Raw genomic sequence first — 26,716 nt, forward strand, 5'->3', positions numbered from 1 at the left:
GCCTCAGCTGTTTGCATTGCACCAAGTGGCTCTGTCTTACATGGCATTGTGCTTGATGCAGTGCAAGTTGAATCTATTTAAAGAAAGGAAGTCTAGAGATTTTTAATGATCAATCTCTCCTCTCCACCTTTCTTCATCCTTTCAGGCTTAGTCAAAAAAGCTAGAAAGAAGCAAATACAAGTTTTTTTTTTACTTTCATAAGATACCTATCACCATAACTGTTCTTAACTCACTTTAATTGTAAACTTGAGTTTGTAATGGTATATTATTTATTGTTATTGTTAAGACTTGGCACTCAGAAACTCTGAAGAAAGTAGTGCAATAACACTGAGTGGAGAAATTGATCTTGTTTATATGGGGCTCCAAAGGGCACCACAATTTCCCTGTACTTCCTTTGGTTTGACAGATGGGTGCCCTTTAGGGGTCTCATCAGAAGATGCCTATACCCATGTAGCCTGGAGGCATCCCTTGCTTGTAATTATTCTTTCTCTCCAACTCTCCCTCTTTGTGAGGGTGCTCTGATTGTTTTGTCTGCCCCATTTGCATGGCAGGTGCAGGCTTCAACAGTGATTTTTAAACTTCAGGCTGTTCCTCCCTCCCTCCCTCCCTCCCGCCCTCCCTCTCTCGGCAGACTCTCCACTCCAGCCTCAGGAGCCCATAAGCTCTTCTCCTCCATTTTCCCAGAAACTTGAAGAGTTGCATGGTTGAGATGCAATTCTTCTTTCTTTCCCTCTTTCTTCTCCCCCCCCCCCACCCACCCACTGTCCCTGGCTAAAAGAACAGCCGATTGTGAGCAGAGATGGAATGGACACCCAAAAAGGGAAGCCTGCAAAAAGGGACACTGGGTAGCAGGCGAAGGTTGGAGTAAGGGAGCACTAATCGCTGAACCAGGAGACAAATACGATTACCAGCTCTGAGCCTTGAGTCAGAAAGTCTCATAGACTTTAAGATGTTAATCCCCAAGCTAATCCTTCCTTTGGCGTGTCGGAATAGTGCAGCCACAAGAGTTGTTTTGTTATTTATATTGGCGTTTAATAAAACTCAGGCAGTGGTGAATGGGCTGCCCACTCTCCAATGGTAATTAATTCCCTATTTCAGTGACCCAATTGTGCTGGGATAGAGCAGCGGGACAGTCCCACTGCCCCAACCCGCCTTTGTGCAGCTTACATGGCTCTCGTGCTTCAACAGCTATGGAAACCCATTCTTTTGATGTCATTCAAGGAGTTTTCCTTGGGTATCTTCTAAACTTCAAGAACTCCTTTCTTTTCCCAAATGCATGAAAAGCGGGCCTGGCTTGACCACCTCTGTAGAATTTAATGATTCGTTGAAAGGGTCTTGAGGAAGGAGGGGGCGAGAGAAGGAGAAGATATAGACAGACACATATCTGTAGGAGAGATGGGGAAAAAGAAATCTGACAGATCCCTATTAAAATAAACTCTGTGCTTCGAAGTAGAGCACAAAATTACTACCTTGGTATTTATTTATTTATTTATTTATTCATTCAATTTCCAAATGTTGGAAGTCAAGAAATTCTATTTCCAAGAATACTTAGACTTCAGTAGAATTGAATTCATTCAGGTGTAGGAAGTAGTTTAAATAAAATCAATGAAGAGTGTGTTGATTTTAATCAAAAGAGGAAGTTCATGCAATAGTAGCATCCTAACTTTAAATAGCAAGACTATGTCTTTATATGCACTTCCAGTGGGGGGTGGGGGGAGGAATATCTTAGCAAGTCACAGAAACAATTCAGAATTCAAATAAGAAAATACAGAGTGAACCATATGGCCAGAGTAGCTTGAGTTGGCTGCGTTTTTTCCTAGACAAAGAAGGGATTGAGAGTTGAAGGAAAGGAGAAAAAAAACCCAACTTTCCGGCTGATGAAGCTGTTGTCTGGAGGCAATGATCCCAAATCTCAAGGCTTTATTCCAAGCTCCGACTGAGACGTGATATGTCATATGATTAGCATCTTTCATATTTACAAGAGAAGTATAGGCTGCCAGCCTTTAGAGAAGAGCGAGAGAAAGAAGAGGCATATGCTGAAATGGATTTAGCATTTGAAAGAGAGAAAAGAGATTGGATAAATACACTTAAACGAGGATTTGGTTTTACTCCTGTTGCGTTCTAATGGATTGTTGATTGAGATTTTAGGGAGCTGGAATAGGGGTGTCACCAGTAATTTAAAAGATGCTATTCAGCTCTTGACTATTTCTTCCACACTTTGTGTATTAATGGGTTTAGTGACAGCTTGAGCTAAAAGAAAACCTTTTTAAGAAATAACGAAAATATGATAGTGAAACTCGCCTTCACTTTTGAAATGTAGATAGCTTTCAAAGTTTAGAGTGCAATTTTCGTTTGGCTGAAGAGAACTTCAAAGTCTATTGGTAAGAGTTTTGCATCACATTTGAATAATTATCTTAATTCATGTGAGATTATGCAAATTGTCATTATTTCAAAGAAAAAAATAAATGACCTCTGCTTGCTACCTTCATGCTGTGAAATGAAAAGCATAGAGTACACTGGCACCACCTAACGGACAATTTTAATTTTAGCTAGAATCTTAACTTCGCAAAAACCAAACTGTATATTTCTAAGATGCAGTATTTTAAATCTGTAAATATTTTCCATACAATATTTTGAGAAGGCTGATAGTGTGTTATTTTAAACTATTAGAATAGTATTATGATATAGTAAAAATAATTCCCGGCTAAATAATGGAGGGTTAATTTCTGTTAGATTAAATTCTTTCTATCCAAAACCATTTACTTCAATACATTTTGATATCCACTTTCTAAAGTATAATTCAAACAAACAAAAAATAAGAATATATATTCAACTGATCATGCAACTACATCTTGTGTTGTTAGCTTTTGTAAGATGAATAAAACTGTATTTTATGTACATTAGCAAAAAAAAATTATTACAAAGTCATGGGGATATTATAATTTATCATGATGTTTTAGGAGTGTAACATAGGTTAAAATTAGTTTAAGAATGCTTATTAAAATGACTTTAATTTTATTGTCTCCTAAAATCCCAAAGATGGCATTGCTTAATAAAGTGAATTTTGCAGGCTATTGCAGGATCAAAGTGAATATTGGTATTCAAAAATATATCATGAATACCAATATTCACTCTGATCCTGCAAAATTCACACACACACACCCCACACATAAATATATACCGCTAATATGTTTCAAAATAACTATAGAAGATATAATATTTAACAATGTATATTAATCAATAGGATTTGAAATATCAGATGGATTCTAAGTAATTATTTATACTTTTCTTTTATAAGCAGTGATACCTATTCTGAGATTTAGGATGTTAACATAAAGAGAAAACCATCTAAGACTGTGAAATATAGAATCCATGCAAAGAAAAGCCAAGCCAGGTGTAGAATTTTTTCTCAAATGAAAGCATACTTTCCATTCCCTCCCACGCCTCCCCTCCTTTGTTTGATTTATAACTTAGCAGTTATCAACAAATGCCAAGAATTATAATAGTGACACTTTATTGGGTCTTAAGTATTGCTCAGACATACACCTTGAACACCATGTTTTGTTGCTGCAGTACACTTATAAGATTGGAACAAACATGATCAGGGATCTTCAAATTAAGTCAGAAGTAAAGAAATGTAAAGAACTTGTTATATTAAGTGTTCAGAAAACAGGAGAAGATATGATTGCACTGAAACATGTGACAGGTTATTAGATAAAAGGTGAAGCCATGAAATAGTGAATTTAAGTTCCAAGAAGGCAGATTATGGAAAATATTTACTAAAAGAAAATGAGGGTTAACAGTGAAATCAATTACTTAGAGAATTAGTGGGCACCCATCCTTTTCATGTGTTCTAACTTAGCTATAGTTAATTTGTAAGACATGCTTAGTTTGAATTCCTGCTTGAAGTTAGGGAGCTCGAATGGGTAGTTTAAAGAATCCCACAGTGATACCAAGTGATATAATTGTAAGAGAAAAAAAAACAAGCCAAGTATGGACTTTCTTCCCAATGATCTTACACAACTGATTGCAGAAAGTACCATAGGTATCTATTGTGATAGTGAAAACTGTTATCCATTATTTATGAATAAATTTGTATCCTATTGAAAAATCCATGAGAAATATTTTAAATAGGACTTCATTTAATGACATGGTATTTATAGAGCAGTCCAAGAATTAAAACAGCTGTGTATGGAGAAGTTTATTGTCATGAAAGGTACAGTTCCTAGTAAGTTAACTTTCATTAAAAATTACCTTGTTATAAAGTTATTTATTATATTTAAACTTTTTAAAAACCATTAATGCATGTAACAGTATTACTGGAGGCACTTAAAAATATAAAAACTGCAATTTTTGATTTTGAAGATGAAATCATTGATATAATTCAGTATATTTATGAGTTTGTTTTTTGAGAAACGGATTCATTTTTAGATTTTTTCTTTTTCATGATGGCTTCTTCTTCCATCTTTCTCTGGAAATAAGATTTAACAATATCATTCAGTTGTTGATCACATTGGTTAGCATGTTGTAATCCATTTTTTCTCCCTATAAATAGCAGAATAGTATATTTATATATTAGCAATTAAACCTTAAACACACTGGTCTCTGTACATGATAGATCTGCTTGATCTAGTGATGACTTTAAAGGGAGACAATTTAAAGTTGTATAACACAGGGTCCCCCAACCCCTGAGCCATGCAAGTGGTGGGCAAGTATGCATGCGCACAGCTCTATTTATGCGAGCGATGGGTACATGTGCCCTCCGCTCACACAAATGGAGTTGCATGTGCTCATGTAACGCCTGCCGCTCGCATACAACCATCCCCTCTTCCTCACCAGTCTGCTGTGTTATAAAAGTATCACCTTGAGCACAGAGAGCTTGGGTCAACTTTCTGGTGGATCAAAAAACTTCAAGGAAATTTTAACCCAGCCATTCCCTCTCTAATCAGACTATGTCAACAAATTACTATTGTAAAAATAATATTGGGGTGGTTTCCCCCCTTTCTTGCATTTCAAAGTACAGGCAGACTGTTAAGTATAAGGAATAAATACATGAGTAATTTATATTTTAAAGTATCTTACTTTACCTGTGCAATGCTGAATAACACTTCCCCATAATTTGTTCTTTCTTAAACAGTTTAGATTTCCTACTATCAATAAATGTCTTTTTCCTCTAGTCAGAGCCACATTCACTCTCTTTTCTGAATCTATGAAGCCAACTTGTCTTGTCCTTACACAAGATAAAACAATTATTTCTTTCTCTGCTCCCTGAAAAGCATCCACTGTAGACACCTGGACAGTCTTTATTTGGGCAGCATCCATGCGTATAGCAACTAACAAGTTATGGATCTGCAAACAGAAACAGATGAAGTCCATGACAGTCTACGGCTTTGCATAAGATTGAATTAAATAAAATTATGGCTAATGATATATACTCTTAACATATCTATCTACCATTGGAGCAGGTTGAATAAAAAACCCTAAAAACCACAAAAATTAATGAAACTTTTTATGGTTCTGGGAGTAGTACATTCAAAATTGAGGTAAGCCATCCCTTTACTGAACTATAAACTTTTGGTTTTTAATTTATTCTGGATTTTAAACAGAATCATCACTGATAAATTCCCAATTAGTTTAAAGCTTAACGAAGCTGAGGGTCTTTTGTTTGGAAAAAAAATCAAATTAATGATATCCAAAACCATTGGAATTGTTTTAGTGACTAAAACTTACCTTGCTCATTTGGGATTTGTAGAGAGTTATTACCCCAATCATAGATCCATCCACTCCGCTGGCAATCAGAGATTGTATTAATTTGACAATGAAAAATGATTCTGCCATATTGTAGAAACTGTTGTCTGCCTCAATCTAGAAAACAGGTTTAGAGTTATATAATGGAAAAAAGGTCAGTGATACGATTGTTTGATAGAATAATGAAATGTAGTACTATTAATTTAAGACTTTTTATCAAGATACATTTGTCATAGTTCTCCCACTGGAATGCTCAATCAAATGAGACAGAGAGAGGTGCACACTCTAGGACAGTGATGGCGAACCTTTTGTGGCTTGCGTGCCAAAAGTAGGAGGACCACAGGGGGGTCATGCACGGGCATGCCACACTCATAATGCTATGCGCATGACCCTAGCGCACTTGTGCGCATGACTGGCACTCCCCCCCCCGCATTTTTGGTGTGCTTTTTTCACCCTTCCCAGGCTCCAGAGGCCTTATAGCAGCCTGGGGAGGGCGAAAACAGCCTCCCCTGCTTCCCTGAAGCCTCCAGAATGCGAAAAACCGGCCCTAGGGGCAAACCGGAAGTTCAGGAACAGACTTCCGTTTTGTTCATAGGGCTGGTTTTAGCCCTCTGGAGCCATAGGTTCGCCATCACGGCTCTAGGAAGAAGCTCATTTGTATGGATTAACTTATTTTAGCCATGAGTGTATGAAATGGAGAAGTTTTGCTCAGGATACGATTACTTCATGGATTTCTCTTCTACAATGCCTGTCCTAAACAATTTGGTTTACAAAGGAACATGAAAACCACAAGTTCTTAATTCTAAATGGTTATCTTCAATTAATGCAATACTTACTTGTTCTGATCCATTAACATTATAAAAACACAGTGTTGGTAGCCAGTCCAAGAGAGGACTTCGGTCTGTTTCAGAAATTCCATTCAACAGAATTCCTTCATAAAATAGCTCATTAGTTAGAGAAGCAATAACAGGGTGACAACGATACTGTGTTCTAAGTAATATAGGTGCATATCCCTGTGATTATAGCAAGGAGAAAAAGAAAGAGAGCAAAAATAATGGAAAGCACTGTTAAATAACTAATGTTGTCAATTATACAGTATAATATAGGAAAATAGCAGGCAGAGCTGAGAGGGGGTGAAATTAGGTACATCACCACTTTAAAGTCCTTGTATTGCTGTCCCACTCTTGCCTTTGATCCTTATCTACCACCAAATTAGTGCTGTTAGTTAACCAGAGTCCTGTGTATAGATTTGAATAAATCATCTATACTGCGACTTGAAGAATGATCCCGATATTTTGTGCCTAACATATAAACTCTTATTGTATAAATAATACAATATTGAGATTTCTTTTTATCCCAGGCTTTTTGTTGTAGGTAATATATGCAACAATATAAGGATACTAAGACAAATAGTTATTGAAACATACATTAGGAAATTATTAAGCCTTTTGTGTCATGGGACAAATACTGCAATTTTAAAAAAAATGTAAATTCACTCATTTAAAATGCTTAGAAATTTTATCAGAGAAGATTTCAGACCATTGTGTCATTACAGAAAAGAATTCACAAAAGTCATAAGAAACAGTTGTTTTATTTTACACTATTATTTCAGAATATAAGTAAATTGGCTATAAAATCCTTGCTGCCCTGAAGTGGAATACTAATTCATAGTTTTAGGGCTGTTGTGCTATCATCACATGTCTGATATAAATAAGATTATTAGCCTAACTCTATATAACTGTTACTGGTGGAAAATATACTTGTCTTCTGGTTTATAAAACGTTTCAATTATAAGAGTTATAAACCCTTTATCCACAGCTATGGAGAACTGAGGTAATTTTTTAATGCACTCAGAAGGCTAAATCTACCTGCAAACTTGTGGATTGTTCTTTATGATGTTTAAACTGTTTTTTTTTCCAACAAAGAAGTAAGATAATTTGGTCATGTACCTTTGTTTTGTTTTTCTAAATATATTTATATACTATCTTTTTATTTGTAATTTGTGAATAAGAACAAAATTGTGCATCAACTGTCTTGCCAGATTATTAATCAGCAAAATTTGGAATGTATTTGTATTTTTCTATTTTAATAAGGGGAGAAGAAACTGCAAAACCCACCCTTCGAGGAAAAAAACCCGTAATAGTTTCATCTTATCTACAAATGTTACCAAATATGCCAGCCGAGCTTGTAGACTATGGTATATCTTACTTAAAAGTTATAAAAAAGAAATGTTATTTGATAAAAAAAATTTTTTTTAATTAAAGAAGCACTAGTATTTGCGAAAATGGCACACTAACATTACTGATTCAACGCAGATACTGACACTGATCCTGCCTGATTCAGAAATCTGCAAAATATGATTTATTCTGTTAGGAGTGATTTTTAGAAACATTCTAATAGAAGCATTTCTTTAACTGCACCACTAATTCTTCATGGAAGCACTTTTAGAGAAGATAGTTAACTAGTCCTTATGATAATCTTCTGTATCAGTGGTAGTCAACCTTTTTATACCTCCCGCCCACTTTTGTATCTCTGTTAGTAGTAAAATTTTCTAACCGCCCACTGGTTCCACAGTAATGGTGATTTATAAAGTAGGGAAGTAACTTTACTTTATAAAATTTATAAAGCAGAGTTACAGCAAACCCCTACCGCCCACCATGGAAGCTGGAACGCCCACTAGTGGGCGGTAGGGACCAGGTTGACTACCACTGTTCTATATGAATGCATATTTGTGATGGGCCTCTGATCTGTCACATGTGTTCTATATGACATGCGTTCTGTACAGTATAAATATCTACTGAGTATGTACTAAATATTTTCGTAAAAAAGATGGGGATATAATTTAAGAAAGCAACATTTTTCTGTATAAGATTTTGACTCACTGTCTAGGCTCTAAATATTTTTAAAATTAAAAAAAAAACCAAGTTTCTATGTCTCTAGATATTGAAAGTACGTACGCACCATCAAACAGAGACGATCAAAGAGAGTTTGTTCCAAACCATTGTCATGGGCACTTTCAGACCCTTGAATGGTAGGTGGCAACTGCTTAGGATCTCCAACTAGAATCAGCTTCTCACATTCAAAACTATAAATGGAAACACAATTCTGGCCATCACATATTAAACTTAAAAAATGAGAAACTTTCTTTCAGTAAAAGGCAACCATATATCATATAAATCAGTGTTGGGCAAAACATGCCTCAAGACAAAATAGATAGCGTGACCAACTTCCTTGTAAACTGCAACTGGTAATGCAGAGTTTATGAATTATGCTTTATGTCTGTTTACTTGCTATACAGTTTAAACTTGTGCTAGGCTTCAGCCCTGTGTGCTAAAAACAGTTGTCTTTACATTTCTACCACATCATAATGTTCAAGAAAACATGGTATAAAATTGCTAATATAGAGGCCCAAATAAAAAAAAAAATTAAAATATTATTGGTCTTACAATATTTAATATTTTGCCAGTAGAATGCACAGTGTAATTTTTAATAATTGATTACTTGTTCTCAATAAGCTTGTCTTTTAAAGCAAATATATACTTTTGTATTGTTTAACTTTATAGCAGGGGTGTCCAAACTTGGGAACTTTAAGACTTGTGGACTTCAACTCCCAGAATTCCCCAGCCAGCATGGCTGGCTGGGGAATTCTGGAAGTTAAAGTCCACAAGTCTTAAAGTTCCCAAGTTTGGACACCCCTGCTTTATAGCATTTCGCTCTTTGAATTGGCTTTCATTACAAACTCAGGTCTAATACCTGGCCAATGTTTATTTTTTTCTTAATTCCTTGGATAATATTAAGGTGTATGCATAAAAAAAATGTCACTTGAAACTGACCGAGTGAAAGGTGTTTCTTTTGTCTTACACCTTTAACAACTATATACTGAACCTTGGGATGTATAAAGGATTAATCTAACTTAATCAGATATTTTGAGGGAAGAAAAATAGCCACTCCTCTGGATTTGCCTGAACTAGCAACTAAAAGCAAACAAGAATCTTTGAAAAAAAGTGCTTCCAGTTTTTTTTAAGATAAACAATATGTTGCTAAGACCCAATTCTGGAATTATAAGAGTTTCTGAATTGGTTGTCTTCACCATACTTGGAACATTTTTTTCACTATTTCAGATTTAGTTTTCTAAATAATATATTATATTTAAAACTTTATAAATAATTGAGATCACTTCGCACAGCCATTCTTGCTATCAACTATGACATCGCAATTCCTCACTCCATTTTGAGAATTTAGTTACAAGACTGGTCATTGAGTTGTTGCAATAATAAGACTTACATTAGTTGGTTATATAATGTTTTCTTGTTTACCTCTTAAAACAACTTCATAAATTAAAACAATCACTATACCTGAATTTAATTATTGGTAGAACTCAACATGATCATAATTGAGCCTGGAATTACATCCCTAAGTCATGCTGATTAAGTGGGTCACTATGGGACCGCACCCAAATTGGCAATCTCTTCGGCAGTCATTAAGTGATTCACCGTGATAATTAAGAAATGTGGTAGTCGTTAAGTGAATGAGACAGTTCTTAAGTGAATCCATCGTCTGGATTTTGCCAGATTTGTCAGAAACTGGCAGTAAATGGTTCTTGCAAAAAAATTGTACATTGTGGTCATGTGACCATGGGATACTGCAAACAGCCCTAACTGCAGGATGGTTGCCCAGTGCCCAAAATATGATCATGTGACCGGAGGAGGGGGGGGGCTGTTCATTGAAATGTTGAATCTGGACTATATGTTGTCCTGGCGAAATCTGTTGTAAGATTGAACGATCGCTAATTGACTGGTTATAAGTCAAGGAGTGTAATAACAAAGTAAAATGATGGCATACCTTGCAATTGGGAGCAGAGAGGATGGTTCTGTCATTTGACTACACTCATCTAGAATCACTATAGGAAACTTAAGGCTTTTCATGCATGGAAATGAGCAGGCAGCACAGGTAGATCCCACTACCTTCACCTGTATCAATAGAGAAAACATAAAACCATCTGTATACCCATACAAATAATGAACCACAGGTTGTACAACCAAAATTCAATTTCTTTATTGGGTAATTGAATGTGTTTATACTAAAAAATGAAGCAACCAATTTAAAAAAAAATCAAATTTATAAGGAAACCTAATGAGAAAACATCACCCCAGGATGCTGATTCTACGACCCCTATGCCCGAAGTTTGCTTTAAAAAATTAGTAAAACTTGCAAGAAATAAAAATACAAGTAACTGCACATTCAGTTTATTCATCTAATGTCATGTTCCACTAACATATTTCAATAAAAATGATTGATTACTTTATAGCCTAGTCTTTTTCATAATTATAACAAATGCTCGATTTAAGGACAGTCGTTTACTGGATTTTGAATTTAATGGTCAAATTTTGCTGGAAATGAGTTTGTCCAAATTTCAGGCAATAATAAATGCACAAAAATTGTCATTTGACAAACACATTACAAATGTATTTGAAATATTTTTAAATAAATATGGGTCCTTTTATTTTTAAATTGTCATAGTCTTATGCTGCATGACTTTACAAACTGACATGTTTGTTTGTCAATCAGAGGCTATAACACTGAGCTATCCTTGACTATTAAAAGAATACCCGAGGAGCTCCCTCCCCAATATCCAACTCATAGTTTAAAACGGGTTCCCAACCTCCGGACTGTGGCTCACTATCAGGCCTTGAGCCATTTGGAAACAGCCGTCGAAGTGGTGGGGGAAAAGATGCATATCTCCACTTTCGTGAGCAGCGGAAAGCTTATACCGAAGTACCCCCCCCCCATTCCACAAAGCCAGAAAGGTTGGGGAACTCTGGTTTAAAAGGCATTCTGTTTTAGTGGACACTCTTCCCTCATGTCTGTTAACCCTAAAAGCTACTGTATTTCTTAAACATTCGCTTTTACGGTAATTTGCTTCACATAAAAAAAAAAGCACTGAATGCAGTTTCAAATTCAGCACAGATCAGTGGTGAGTTGCAGGTGGTACACCCTGTTATGGGCAAACCGGAGCCTGCCCGGAGCACCGAATACCGTTCCGGTACGGTGCTCTGGAGGGCCCACCCACCCACCCGAGCTTCTTACCTGTCTTTTAAGCCTTTGGTGCTTCTGTGCACGGCGCCTGCGTGACGCTCCGCCGAGCAGTTGGAGCGTCGGAGAGGCTTGCGGAGGCATCAAAGGCAGGTACGACGAATGCGCGCACTGCGCGCATCCATGTGGGCAATGCCGGGTCCGTTCCAACCATACCGGTTGGAACGGGATCCGGAACCTACCACTGGCACAGGTGGTCCTTGACTAACGACCATTTGTTTACTATTTGAAGTTATGATAGTGCTGAAAAAAATTATTTATGATGAGAAGTTGCACTTATGACCATCACAGTATACTCCCAATCATGTGACCATGATTTGTGTGTTTTACAACTAGTATATATTTATGATGGTTGCAGCATCCTGGGGTTATGTGATCACCATTTGGATGGTGGATGATGATGTTCTCCTTAGTCAGTTGCCAACAAGCAAAATCAATGGGGGAAGTCAGATTTGCTTAATCACTATGTGACTCACTTAATGACTATAGCAAAGTTGTAAAAATTGGGCACGACTCACTTAACAACTATAGCTTAGCAAGGTGAATTGTAGCCTTAAATCAAGAAGTATGAGCATTAAAAAAATTGTTTACTAGGAATGAACATTATTTTACTTAATAATATAGTTGAAATAAGATTGCATTATATGTATTTAACTTTCATAGCAGCTTCTTATTAATATTGACAGAAAGAAAATTTGCTTGTCCTAATAAAATGCATTATATTCAAATAATTCTGATTCAAATTTTTGCCTGTAATTTTCATAATTCCCAAAGGGATTCATCATAATACCTGTCCAAATTATTCAGTTGCAGTACCATTGAGTTAGATCTACTAAGTCTACAGTTCCAACATTAATATCCATAAAAGTGATTGTTTACACCATTTATATGCCATTTCACCATCAATGCACAACTGGGACACAAAGAGTCCAATTAACTGTCTCAAAAAAGGAAATGCTAACAGCTCCCTCACTTTCTTAATAATGAATATATGATTTTTCACTCAGGAATTTATGGTTCCATCCTGTCTTTTTATAGGAGATTTAGTTGTATTCTTACTATTCCATTGGCTTTAGGCTAGATGGCTTTACTGTTTATTATTTTTATTATTTTTGTATGCCACATTGTATTACTTAACTGGAACATCTAAACATACTGTAACAATAATTTAAAAATCCATGCCCTATTTGCAGGTGCAAATACAGTTCATCATTACCTTTCTCAGGGAAGCTTTATTGGTCCCCAGTTTATGTTGTTCAATAGTCTTCTTCACATACATTTTTTCCACTGGGCTTAAATCCTCCTTCATCAAGGCAAGTAATTCTTTCAGCTGTTCATTTTCAGATCCTGAGTCAGCATGCAAGCTTTAACATATTGCATAGTTGTATGGAATAATACTGAATGGAAAGGTTTTATTTATGAAAAGGTGCCTCTGCACAAATGACTACTTTAGATAAAATCTGGAATCTAAGAGAAGATGCAGCCATCCATGCCACAAAAGGTAGCATTAATGGAATAAAGAACAGAAGGGATTATCTAGTCTGAATGAGGCTTGTATAAAAAAATTATATTTATACCCAAATAATAAATTATAAGCAGCAACCTACGTTAGAAGTTACCTGTTCATATATGAGTGCATTCAAACATTTTGCACAGGTGGTAGCCAGCAAGAATTTATTTACTTATTAGATTTATTGGGCTACCTATCTCAAACACAGGATTCTAAGCAGCTCATCCAGTTGTTTTAAAATGAACATTTTACACCAGTTTCTTCCATAGTAGCTTTAGAAATCAAAACAAATTTTAAAAAATAATTTTAAAAATGACCAAACAGCAGAATGCAGTTAACAATAAAACCATAGAAACATTCTTGTGACTTCTTAAAGAGATCTGAAAAATAAAATGTCCTGTAACACAATAATATAGAAGTACTCAACACCTCAACCACATTAAGAATCCATTTCAAGTGCTTATTTTGATCATTTATGTCCCATACTTTCTAATACTTAAAATGACTTATATCCTTTACTAAAAACTGTCAGAATGCCCTGTGTTCACTTATCCCATGTGGGCTTTGGCGGATAGAGAGTAATGGTAAATGAATCTAGAAAAAAGATTTTATGATGAAACCAATAGAGGAATAAATATTCTAATTGTATAAGTTGCTAAAATTTATTTTGAATTCCCACCTAGCTTCCTGTAGTTCAAAAAAAGTCACACAACTGTGACAGCTGCTTATATGGCTCTCTTGTGAAAATACTAGTCTATGTTTCTGCCTCTACACCAGGGCTGTCAAACTCATGTCGTCATAGTGTTGTCACGTGACGTATCACGACTCCCCCCCCCCCCCACCTTCGCAAAACCGGCATGGCCAGCATGTGATACATCTGGCCTGCAGGCCGCAAGTTTGGCAGCCCTGCTCTACACAAACTCCTGCTTGATCAAAGGCTCCTCGTAGACTTTTGGACCTGATTAAACATCCACTGCACAGTGGTTAGAGTGCAGTACTGCAGGCTGCTTCTGCTGATCACCGGCTGCCTGCAGTTTGGCAGATCGAATCTCACCAGGCTCAAGGTTAACTCAGCCTTCCATCCTCCTGAGGTGGGTAAAATGAGAACCCAGATTGTTGGGGGCAATATGCTGACTCTGTATACCGCTTAGAGAGGCCTATAAAAGCACTATGAAGCCATATATAAGTCTAAGTGCTATTGCTATTTTAAGCAAGTTACCTGTAAGGAAGAATTGGCTTTGCAATTTTTTTAATGCTTCCCACTCTAATGAAGTCTTCAAATCCAACGTCTAGTAGGCTGAAATAAACAATAATTCTTTATTTGAAATATCTCAAAAGAAATGTTGATCCTTTCATTTATATTTTGTCATGGTAATTAAACTGCATCACTTTACAAATTGAAATGTTCATGTGCAAATCTGAAGCTGGGGTATCACACTGGGATGTCCTTAACAAATTACAAGGGCTCAGAGCTTTTTGTGTGTGTGTGAGCACACTTTTGAGTCAGTGTTTATTAGTGGCAATTGCTCTGCAGTTTTCTTGGCAAAATTTTTAAAGTAGTTTTCTATTGTCTCCTTCTTGAGACAGAATAATCAGCTCAAGGTCTCCCATCTGTCTTTGTGCCTGAAGCAGGACTAGAACTGATAGTCTCCTGGTTTCTAGCCTGATGCCTTAGCCACTACACTAAACTGCCTCAGGAGAACAAAGGGACACATATAAACAGTTTTTCTCCATTTGAGTGGTAAATCTTTCCAGTAAATGTTTCAGGGACAAAGGCATATTAATGCTCCTTTTACTCTGCAAAAGTACTATGAATTGGAGGAATCTGGGTAGAAACTTGCTACATTAATCATTTTGTCACTATATGGCAGGGTTAAATAGTTAGGAGAGGAGATTCAGAAAACTGCTCTTGAGGCAGAGTTTGGATTAAATTTCAATAGGTGTTCATAGAACTGCAAGTTTCCAAAGAAATTCCAGTAACATTCTTTTCATTTTTCAGTTTTTCTAAATTGATTCTCGTTAGCTGTAAGATTTTAAAATGTTTTCTAATCTTAAATTAGTATTTATGAGTATTCTCATAAATGTGAAAGTTTGATTAGAAAGTTCTATTAGAATTCACCAAAATAGCATTTTAGGTTGCTACCCAGAAGAAAAACAAAAAGCTGCATTTGATTAATTTGCAAAAACAAAGAAGAGGCATCTGAAGATTAATTATTGTATTTTTCGGAGTATAAGACACAGCTTTTTCCCCTCAAAAAAAGAGGCTGAAAATCTGGGTGCGTCTTATACACTGAATACAGCATTTTCTGCCTCCCGAAACCCTGCCCCCTTCACCAAAATGCCCGTGCATAGCTTTTAGGAGGCTTCCAGAGTGCTCCTGGGGGCTGGGGAGGGCAGAAATGAGCAAATAATGGGCCATTTTTTGCTCAATTTTGCCCCCACCCCCACCCCGCCCACCAGGAGCACTCTACAAGCCCCCTAAAGGCTATTCATGCCCATTTTTTGAAAAAAAAATCCGGCCTGTTTTTGCGAAAAACAGGCTGTTTTGGGAGGTCTGCAGAGTGCAAAAACTTTTTTTAATTTGCCTCTTCAAAATCTTGGTGCGTCTTATACTCCAAAAATACAATATATGCACATAATTCATTATTGGGAAAAAAAAATTATGGAAGCAATTTGAGCATGATTTCTAAATTACTTACCTCAATAGTATTCTGTCCACAGCAACATTGGTGGAAGAAGAAACCAATATTTTCCATGGCACTGACCGTTTGCCGTTAGCCGCTTCGTGGATTTCAAATATTTGTGCCAGGAATAAAATGACAATAGCCAGCAATAAGCTTTTTCCGGATCCAAACACACCTACATATGGAGTTTAATAAATTAGGTATTCACGGATTCAAACATATTGAGTAGTATTCTTTCAAACAGGCATTTTCTTTGAAACTGGGCTGAGCATTAATGAGGTTAGAGAAATCAAACATTCATCAACATGATCGGAAAACATAAACTAAGCATTCTTAGCTGTATATACAGTACAGTGATTCCATCTAATTAGCTGAAATCTAATCCTGGAATTATGCTATGATTGCAATATAAGTAGTCCTTGATCTATGGCTGTAATTAAGTCTGGAATTTATGCTAGAATAGTTGAGAAGATTTAGATAACCTTCTCTCTTAATTCTATGTCGGTAGAACATACCTTTCCATTTAACCTGCATGTCAGTGGATATTGAAGTAGTTTTCACAGAAAAACTATTCTGTATAAATTCTCCTAAACAAACCTAAATAAAATTGTTAGTTTCCTCCCGATTGCACTTTTGCATTCCCCAAATATGCTCATAGCAAAATCCTAACTTCCGGAGTAGATTTGCTGGGGTACATGGGAAGTTGCAAGATGGAATATAAATTGAGTACTGTATACAGTTCAAAAGTTTGAATATAAATGGTTGATAATAGTAAAAAAAAAAACTAAATTAAAATCCTAAAAAAAAAAAATTGTTTAGAGAAGAAAGATAAAATTGAAGATGGTTCATATGGAGTGAATATAGCAGGTCACCAACCTGTGTGCTGTGCGGGATTGGCCAACAAGTGTGCACGCTCTATTTAAGTGAACGGTGTGCATGCTGCTTGCACAAATGGAGTTGTTTTGCGCTTCCCGGCCCCTCGCATGAACCACCCCCTTTCCAAAACCGGAAACATTGGGGAATTCTGAAATATAGGACTGGAGAAGCAAAAAACAACAACAACGAAGCTCTTGTGAAATAATTTACCATGTATTATTGTTATTGGAAACGTTGGATATTTCCCTGTTTCTGTGTTTATTTCTTGAGATGTCATCATGGCGCCGATCTTCATCATTGCTGTGGCCTGATCTTTATTTAGCTGGAAAGCTTGAATAATTTTATCAGCAAGATTTATAACTATTTCTGGGCTGAAAGCTTCAGATTTTATTGCATTTGTATTTAGTGCTGGTGGTTTAAACTTTTGTTTTCTTTCTTTGGTTTTTGGAAATAATTCTTTGAAACCCCTAAAATACAAGAAAAGAGAATATTTAACCTATTTAGAACTTAGCACTAGAATTAAAATACATTTCCAGTCAAATCATTCAAATGTATTTAGATCAATGAATGTACAAATCTGTTTGTTTTTAAAAGAGAGTATCACTTCTTACTTTGTAAGTAGGTGTTGCATGATTGGCAAAGTGATTGAACTGACATTTTCCTGTATATTTCTCAAATTTGTGAGTTCTGTGCTAGCGTTACACACAAACAAGGCATGAACAATCACTAAGAAAGAAAATATAAAAAGAAATAGATACTTAGAGATGAACTTGGCAAAAAAACATTTGAATCTTAAGTTAGATCCAGAAAGACGAGACACTTGTATGCATGCCAATATCAATTGTAACAATAGTTTTAAAGATAAATAATAGGCACGGGGAGATACAATCTAATTTGTTTCAAAAGTCGTGGATTAGTTAGGGAGTGTTATATTTCCTAGTGCTCAAAACAAAATTTTTCAGAAATGACCTGCTTCTAAAAAAATCCCATTCCCGTATTGCTCCTTGGATCCAAAGAGATTTTTAAAAATTATTATTATTATAATTATCTAAGGATATCTGTTTAACAAAGATATATTTGGATTTTTCCCCATCTCTTCACATACCATGTAAATGTTTCGGTAAGAAAAGCAGGTAATTGGGTTTCAGTTCAATCCATTCCCTGTATTCTAGCTCTGTTTTCCCACTATTCTTTTGCCTTGAGTTTAATAAAAGTTGTGAAAATATTTAACTTTCTCAAGCTGACCATGAATTAAAATAATTTTCAAGGAAACACATTTCAGTTGCAGCAAAATATCCTGTGGATAATAAAATGTTTAGGCTATTTAGATTTTCCAACTTACCCTGAACGGGTTTTCTGACTGTTTTTTAAAGGTTCAATGGTAACTTTTCTAGTAAAAGCTATTGGAATTCCATTTCATGGCATATTAGAGAATTAGTCATTTTTTGAATAATCTATTCTAAAACCTTATAGAAAAAAAATCTTGAGCAGAAACTTACTATCTGAGCACCAATTTGATGGGCTATAACCATTAAGAGGCTCCAACTGCACTTCATTATTAGAGGATGGTCCAAAAAAAACACTATATGCAATGAAAGTGTCCAAGGGTTCAAAGGTCAAAGTCTTGGAAACAACCCAAAGATCATCTGTCAACATAGTACATACATTTGCATGAGTTACACCAAGCAATCAATTTTGCAATTCAGAAGTAAAGTTACAATTGAAACTTCGAAAAAAAAAGTTTTTTTATTTCCTATGTCTTCTTGCTGGAAAAACACTGGCATTTTTCCTTCTCTTAACCAACAATGCATTGGGTAAATATCTATTTTCATATTAAGTAATTTTAAATTCTTAAGAGTGCTATTTGAAAAAAAATATTATCAGAGAGATATTTTAAATTTTATCACTTACATCACTTAACTGATTATGAACAGTCATTCACAACTGTTTTACTCTATAAGCTAAATATATCTCTATATAATAAAATGGCTGTGGGTGTGTATGTTCCAGCATAATTCTGGAACACCTCAAGCAATTTCAACCAAACTTGGTATACAGATGACTTACGCTCTGGAAAGAATTATTGTGGATGTAAGACTCCCCTAAAACCCCTTTGGGGGGTGTTCTGTTAAGATACAGCCTGTTGTGCCTTAAAATGGCTTCTACTGTGCAGCACAGTGGAGTTGCCATGGTAACGGCTTCACAGTACTCTACAAAGGAGCTCCAACATTAGAAATTACGTTTAGTCTGGACATTTCCCCCCTATAAATAAATACCCGAGCAATACCGGGTTATCGGCTAGTATTAAATAAAAATATAATAATATTTATTTATTTATTTACATACCTATAATTAAAATTTCTAAGGCCACATTTTTGAGGATTTTAAACAATTTGGAAATACATGTCCTACACTACTCGTGCTGTACACTGAACCAGTTAGAACTTCCAATTTATCTTCAAAGGTAGCCCCCATAGAGAACATATTGCAATAGTCCCTACATGAGGTGATTAAGGCATAGTGACTGTAAGACAGGTCTCCTAGTCTGAGAACAGGTGCAAATGATGCATAAGATAAGTCTATACAAAAACTTTCCTGGACACAGCTGCGAACTACTTTTTGAGTAGGAGCTACAAGTCTAGGAAAAACTCTAAACTGTACACTAGTTCTGTCTGTGGAAGAGCAATCCATCCAGAACTAAACTTAGACAATCTTCAGTCAGATAGTTCATGGACCCATAGCCATTTAGCATTGCTGAGTGTTGGGCTTAACCCTATTCCTCCCCATCCAGACCACAAAAGAATCAGGCACTGGGACCAAACCGCGACAATCTCATTTGGTCAGTCAGGGAGTCAAAATGCATAGCTTGGTATTATTAGAACTGAGTCAGATGCTTTGTGGACAGTAACAGGAATCAATTCAACTCAATCGATCAATCGTGAGTCAATTATTGATGATCTATTATGACCTAGCTCAACAGTCACATACATGTTGAACAGAAGATGAAGGCATGCCAGAGTCATCTATGTGACATATGGCCCCAAAGAAATGTGTGACTTAGGGTTCCTTCTGGACTTGGGGATTTGGCCAAATAGCAGAAAGATGCTTGGATGGGCCTTTGACCAACATTGACTGGTACATTAATTGTAGCCCTATCTAATCCATATGCATTGGCAACAGTAACTCACAGCCTGATCACCACCACAGATTTGGTGTCCTATGTGTTCTCTATGGAGTTGTCTTTGGAGACAACTGGAAGCTCCAATTAGCCCAGAATACAAGTGCCCAGATTGCTGACTCCAGCATGAGAGTTTCTTCATACTTTTATATTATTCTTATATTGTAAATTATTTATTACATTATTATTTGTCTATTTTTTGTTGCAGAATGCTACCAGTCATTAGATTGAGTCAGTTAATAAATAAATATGTTGTAAGATAATGTAATGTAACAAAATGTAATGTAACATAATTTTTCTTTAGCTTCAGAAATTTTCAAATTTACCAACCTTTGCTATATGTAGAGGAATGTTCCTTTCGGTTCAGTTTAAGAAATAATTTCCTTTTAGAATCACAGTCAAAGCTAGCCTTTGCAATATTATATGTCTTCATCTTACCAAATTGTTTTCTTTGGGTATCAAACATTTTCCTGGAAAAATGAAATATAAGAATGCTGTAATTGATATTATTGCTTTTATAAACGAATACCAAAAATAGATTTTCATGAAATAAAAAATAAATAAAACTGGGGACACAAGCTTTAATATTACTCAAAATAATGAATAAATGCTTCATTAGTATCAATATTAATATCAGTTATATTGAAAGTGCTAACTCTGGCAGGTGGGATAACATGACCAAAGAATTGCTTAGTCTGCTTGAAATAAATTCATTATTACTATTTTTGACTTTTTAATTATCTTTTTAGTAATTCTTTCTAAAGGAGACTTAAGTAAATTAGACATTATCTTCATTATTAATTAGCATCGCTTCTTTTCAGTTATAAACCACTATTCAAGTATATCTAACATTTCAGCATACCTTACTAGAAGTTGGCATTCTTCATAGATAGAAATTCTTTGACATCTGAGGTAAGTTCCAATACTCTTTATATCATGAAGTATAATACAAGGTTTGCTCTCCATCTGTACAGGTTTTACATCTTCAAGCCACTTAAAAAAATCACATCGATCTGCTTTAGCTGCATCACAAGAATAGAACAGACGACCCTGGAGCAAAATACAAGCCATACAATAAATCAGTTTATGTTAGTGCGTGCTCCAATTATGTGCATCTAAATCTGATGAACAGATAACCTGACTAATTTTCAAGAGAGAGACAGAGAGACAGGAATAGAGACAGAGAGAAAAAAAAGCTTAACTTTATTGGCCATGTAACAAATTGGACTTCATGTAACAAATCTCTTGGAAGATGCTGATTCAGTTAACCTGGTTTTGAGTTATATGGGTTTTTGGTCACAGTATAAAGTTGTAACTAAGTATAATATCAGATTATTGACCTGATACATTGTATTTATTAAAATAAACTTATCTCTCCACCCCCACCCCGGCTGCTAAATTTGTTTAGTGACTGCCTCCTGTTCATACTATTTTCTTTTAAAGAAAGAAATGCCAGGTTTTTAAAAATGATATTCACTGAGAAAATTGCACAGGGACAAAACCTCCCAACAGTCATTATTATCCTTACAAAAACAAAGCTTATACATAGGAATCCTATCCCTGGCCATTCAATATCATAAATGGGTCCTGTTGAAAGGGAAAACATTCCCCTTTCCCTAGTGTGCACAGAGCTGAACTTTTTCAGTGGCTTACCATTAAAATACTCAAAATATTTTTTCATAGTTATTAATTTCCATATTTTCCAGCTATTGTAAATATTCTGATAAAATGTGTAATAAATTATTTTACTCCTCAAACACAAGCCAAATTTTCAATTTCACAAAAATATGTACATCTATGCAATTCATGTGCATGCAACATTCATATCTATCCTAATAAAACCAAAAATTCCAATAATGTGTTTTAACCAGCTTCTAACAACATACCTTATTTCGGCCTTCTTTTCTAACCATAACAAGCTTTGCTGCTATTTTGTGGCGGCAGAGAGGCGCAGAATTCTCTTGTTGCCCTTCTTTCACCGATGAATAGAAAGATATGTCTACTTTTCCAAGAGCTTTATGTAGGTTTTTTGATAGTTCAAATAATAATATGTTTAAATGTTCTTTTCATAAAAATAAGAAATGAGATGTTTTGCAATTAGTGGGAAAACATTTATGTTATAATATGTCAATTCATATCAAGTAATATTGAATTGCTTGAGTCACCTAGTCTACTTTTCCAGTTTAATAATGTCTCCAGGGAAGGGAAACAACTAAATAAAAAACTTTGAAACTAAAAATTTCTAAATTTCACTGTCATTGATAGAAAAAAAGAATCTCTCAAGCATTTTAGTGCTAAACATGGGCTACCATACATAACTCCTATGATGTCAACAAAAGTAAATGAAAGGTACTAATTGACTTTGCAAGTAAGAGACTGGACGAGAATTAGTATGCAATTTTTCTTTTTCAAACTATAATAACTTTGCATAAGGCAGAAAGGCAAATGGCTAAAAATCCCACTGGTTCTATAAAATTTGACTTTTTGAGAAGTCTAAACAAAAATCTTGATTGCAATGCATTTTAGAACCATTTATTAATTTTGAGTACCAGTACTAAAATGAAAAGTTGGACCATACCTATCAATGCAGTAGTAAAAACATTCTTATAATGTGCTGAAGACTGAAATTCAACTGGGATGTGCTGTTGTCGTTTAGGTACATTAATATTCTTTACCATATCTGCCCTAGGGAAATACAGTTCAGAAGTGTCCTATAAAACAAAATAAGTAAATTCCTATTTTCATTTTTCTAATCTCATATGCAGTAATTACCTATATTTAAGACCACTGAATATAACATTTATTAAGGCTATGTCTATTCTTCCCGTTTTTATGACCACATATCTTACCTGATTCTTTAAAAATACATCTATTTGAGTGCTAAATTTTAATCTTAGATAATCTGGAAATATCCTGTCTCTAGAATGTATACTGTAATGTATAATTTTGGAACTTGACTTTATAGAGTTCTATAAAAATCACCTCAAGAACTTAAAACAGTGACTGAAGATGCAGGCTTGTTCTGAGGTTTGCAACTACAGTGCCCAAGTTTAGTCTAATTAAGAGTTTATGGTTGATTAGATTCCTTGTGTTAGCACAGTTTGTAGCAAAAGGAGGAGTCATGGTTTCATGAATGAGTAAAAACTACATATCTTAATTTGATAAACTATGATTATGAGATTATCAAACTTAAATATTTTGAAACCTATTAACACAGTAGTCTTGAAAACCTTGTTAAAATTGTAAGAGAAAACATTAGGCACATACAACAAAATTAATCTGCATGTACACATGATGGACAATATTTAGCAGCATTTCTTAACATTGGGAACAATTACATACCTTGCTATCTCTGGTTATATTGGGGAAATTCAGGTAACCTAACTCACTTAGAACTTCCTCAGTGCAAAAGTGTTGATTTAAGTGCAGGGAAAGTTTCTTTGTTTCTGAAACAGAATCTTGACTGATAAAGTTTTGCTGCTGTTTACAAAGCATGCTTTTTATTGTCTCCAGACGCTCAGAGTCCAGAGGGCTTTTATGGATGACATTACCCTGATTCTCTCTTCTGTATTCTAATGACATTCCTAAAAAACTCTCGGCTTTGATATCAGAAGCCATGGCCACTTCGTTGCTATTTTGAGATCTCAAATCACAACCAGTTGTGTTGTGGTATTTCTGCCATTTGCTTTGTTCCTTTTGTTCAGACACATTAGGCAATGCACTCGGTATGGCTATCTTGTCTCTTAATCCTATGTACTTTTCACCCACAAATGTTTTACACATCCTGCCCTCAGAGTCTAACATTTCTGACTTGTCATATGTATTGACTACCGAGAAACCACAACGATGATGAATATGTTTACAGATTTTTGCACTGGAATAAAGTTGGAAATCAGAAACTGGATTATATACAAGTCCAGGAACAACTGGACTTTGTGTTCCAAGAGTAGGTAAGAGGATAGACATATCATTTTCTGGATACACGGAGTCTCCCATTCCTATAAAACAGGGTACAGTATGCACACTTGTAAACAAAATTCTATTGATAATATAGGAAAGCATTCATATTAGTATTTTTGGGGGGGAATGGACTGCCTTTCCCTAAATATTTTCAGTAGCAAAAACTTCAACAGCAGTCATTACTAATACAGCACAATGTACTTCTTACTGGAAGGTTACAATAAAACTACATTAATGATTTTGTTAAAGAAAATGATCTTATAATTTTGGTTATATATACTCGTGAAAATTTGGAACTGCTATATTCTTCAAAATTAATACAGTTAAAGCTTTAAAGTACAGGAGAAATTTTCATAAGAATAAATAAGAGTGTAGCTTTCTGTTATTTGAAAATAAAGTTTAGTTCTTTGTTATTTTTATTAATCTAGCTCTACCTCTAAACGAGATCAATTAGATTATAAGTTGGGAAGACATCAAAAGATTTTGCAATATGTCTCCATTTCTTAATATTGATTTTTTTATACCTATTTCATAAATAGAAAATAACTGGTATGTGATAGGTAGAGACTGAATAAATTTATTTTGTTCATGGATTTAAAAAAAAACCTCATAAAAGTTGCACTCACAGAGATTAGGAGACACAGAAATTCCTTTTTATAAGCAGAAAAATCATGACCCCCATCAAATAGGCAGGAATGGAGGAAATTTCAGCAACATTTTAAAAAATATGAATTACTTACATTTTGTTAGTGAACAAACTAGATTAAGAATGCTCAAACACTAACTGGAGCATTCCAAAATCTGGCACAGCTGTTATTTATATCATCAACAATCAAACCTTTATTACTGAAAAAGATTTTTTTATTATCCATATACAAGTCTGGATGAGTTTTGGATATCAGCAATTCCTGCTCTTCTATTGTTTCTTTACTATTTAGAGTTGGGAAAAAGTGACAGCCAGGAGTCTGTGAAGAAACCCATTGTTTTGATAACAGCTGAACAGAAGGAATGTAAAAAGCAAAAATATATAGTTACAAATAGATACAAATATCTACATCTGTAAGCATTTATTCCCAAATTTTACAGAAAACAAGGAATTGAACTTTAATATTCACTTAGTAACTAAATAAATTCTAATTCAAAATTAGTAACAGATGTACATAACAGTGTTCTTGATTACTACTCCCTCTATCTCTATGTATCTATGTATATGTATATATGTGCATGTATCTCTCTCTCTCTCTCTCTCTCTCTCTCTGTGTGTGTGTATATATACATACATATATTCCTTTTCTAGAGAAAGAAAAAAAAGGGAGAAAAAGATACTTTTGAAGAATATTGTTATTCCAAAAAATGAGAGGAAAAACATTTTAACATTCATGAGCATATGATCCTAATGGGATAATGTCCTGGCAGTATCTAGAATTAAGGCAGCTATGTGGTAGTAAATGTTTTTGTTCATTAAAGTAATGATAAAACAAAATGAGCCCACCCAGTCATTACCTTATTAAATTCCCCCGAAGCAGACTCCGTGAAGTCCAGATTTGAGGAAGAATTTGTCACTCTCTGACTTGGAGGTTTAAAAGATGTAGTCTTTGTTACTATTAAGAGGAAGAAACACACACAATGTTGAAGAGTAATGCTACATTTTGGTCATTAATTGTTCATATTGATAGCTACTTACAAAATTTATTACTGCTTTTGTCTTCAAAAACATTGAATTCATTTCTAAATGTTTTGGTTTTGCTGTTACTGAGATCATCTTCTGAACCTAGAGGCTAAAGATAAATACCCCCCACCCCAATAAACACATTTAATGCATTCAAGGGTAACATTGGTTTTTGGATTAGTTCTAGGCATTAATTGCTGTATATTAGCTTGGCAAAAAATTAATAAGAGAAAACAAGGGCACTAAACAGGAGTCTCAGTAATACCTCTTAAAAATTTGGGTAGCATAAAATATTTATAAAGATCTCCCCACCCCCCACCCCCCCGAGAGGGATTAAACTATCTGATCCTTATAAGCAATATCCTATCTTATGAATTTGTTGATAGTCATAATGATTATTCCTTTTATATACAGCAGTATTTTAAGCTCTTATAACATGACTTTTTCAGAGTATGTTCATAGATTTAAAAATGTGTACATTTAAAAATCTTACCTTAACAAACTCAGGTACCTCAGGACAGTTCAGTTCTTGCACTAAAAAAAAGGATGCATCTTTTGAAGCACTTTCAGATTTGGTGATGTCACTTTGTGGATCCTTTCTGTGATAAGAACAGCGTTCTCTTGTCATCATCTCACTAGCTGCTGAGCCTTTCACCTGGTATCCATGAAATTCAACTACCTTCATGCATTTAATGGAACAAATATTGTAAAGGAATGCTATGCATTGACCAAAAAAAGAAGAAGCTATAAGCACAATTAAAACTTCAGAATGTGGGTATATTTTGCGTACCTTTACTAATCCTTATACCTTTTATAGAACGAGACACTGAATTATTAATTTGTTCAATTGCAAAAATTGTCAGTTGATGTTTATGTTAACCCTTAGATTCCCTTGTGAGTCCTGGGCAACAATGGCCTTACCCAGTTTCATCTATCAGTCCCTGGAAAGGAACCTTCTCTATCCAGTGAAGTTCCAACCCTTTCCCCCCCCTTCCCCC

The 26,716-nt window shown here is 35.0% G+C and overlaps 1 protein-coding gene across 8 annotated transcripts in view; it reads right to left on the bottom strand.

The window, feature by feature from the left end:
• Nucleotides 1-4,186: 4,186 nt before the first annotated feature.
• ZGRF1 (zinc finger GRF-type containing 1) overlaps nt 4,187-26,716 on the bottom strand; it is a 36,089-nt gene continuing 13,559 nt past the window's right edge. For 5 of the 8 annotated variants that reach the window (XM_081959327.1, XM_081959329.1, XM_081959328.1 and 2 more), the window contains exons 8-26: nt 26,212-26,397; nt 25,734-25,827; nt 25,553-25,650; nt 22,668-22,800; nt 21,976-22,151; nt 20,952-21,139; nt 20,420-20,559; nt 18,411-18,557; nt 17,523-17,637; nt 17,122-17,378; nt 16,051-16,210; nt 14,571-14,648; nt 13,058-13,205; nt 10,591-10,718; nt 8,710-8,833; nt 6,585-6,761; nt 5,731-5,865; nt 5,088-5,349; nt 4,187-4,545 (exon numbers count right to left, since the gene is read on the bottom strand). In XM_081959327.1, coding sequence (XP_081815453.1) covers nt 4,394-4,545; nt 5,088-5,349; nt 5,731-5,865; nt 6,585-6,761; nt 8,710-8,833; nt 10,591-10,718; nt 13,058-13,205; nt 14,571-14,648; nt 16,051-16,210; nt 17,122-17,378; nt 17,523-17,637; nt 18,411-18,557; nt 20,420-20,559; nt 20,952-21,139; nt 21,976-22,151; nt 22,668-22,800; nt 25,553-25,650; nt 25,734-25,827; nt 26,212-26,397 — 2,898 coding nt within the window. In that variant the 3' untranslated portion in view covers nt 4,187-4,393. Of the gene's footprint in view, nt 4,546-5,082; nt 5,350-5,730; nt 5,866-6,584; nt 6,762-8,709; nt 8,834-10,590; nt 10,719-13,057; nt 13,206-14,570; nt 14,649-16,050; nt 16,211-17,121; nt 17,379-17,522; nt 17,638-18,410; nt 18,558-20,419; nt 20,560-20,951; nt 21,140-21,975; nt 22,152-22,667; nt 22,801-25,552; nt 25,651-25,733; nt 25,828-26,211; nt 26,398-26,716 lie in introns of all 8 variants that reach the window. The other 3 variants (XM_081959332.1, XM_081959333.1, XM_081959334.1) reach the window with 3 other exon arrangements.

Source organism: Natrix helvetica (assembly GCF_964273705.1).
Source record: "Natrix helvetica genome assembly, chromosome: 7".
Lineage (NCBI taxonomy): Eukaryota > Metazoa > Chordata > Lepidosauria > Squamata > Natricidae > Natrix > Natrix helvetica.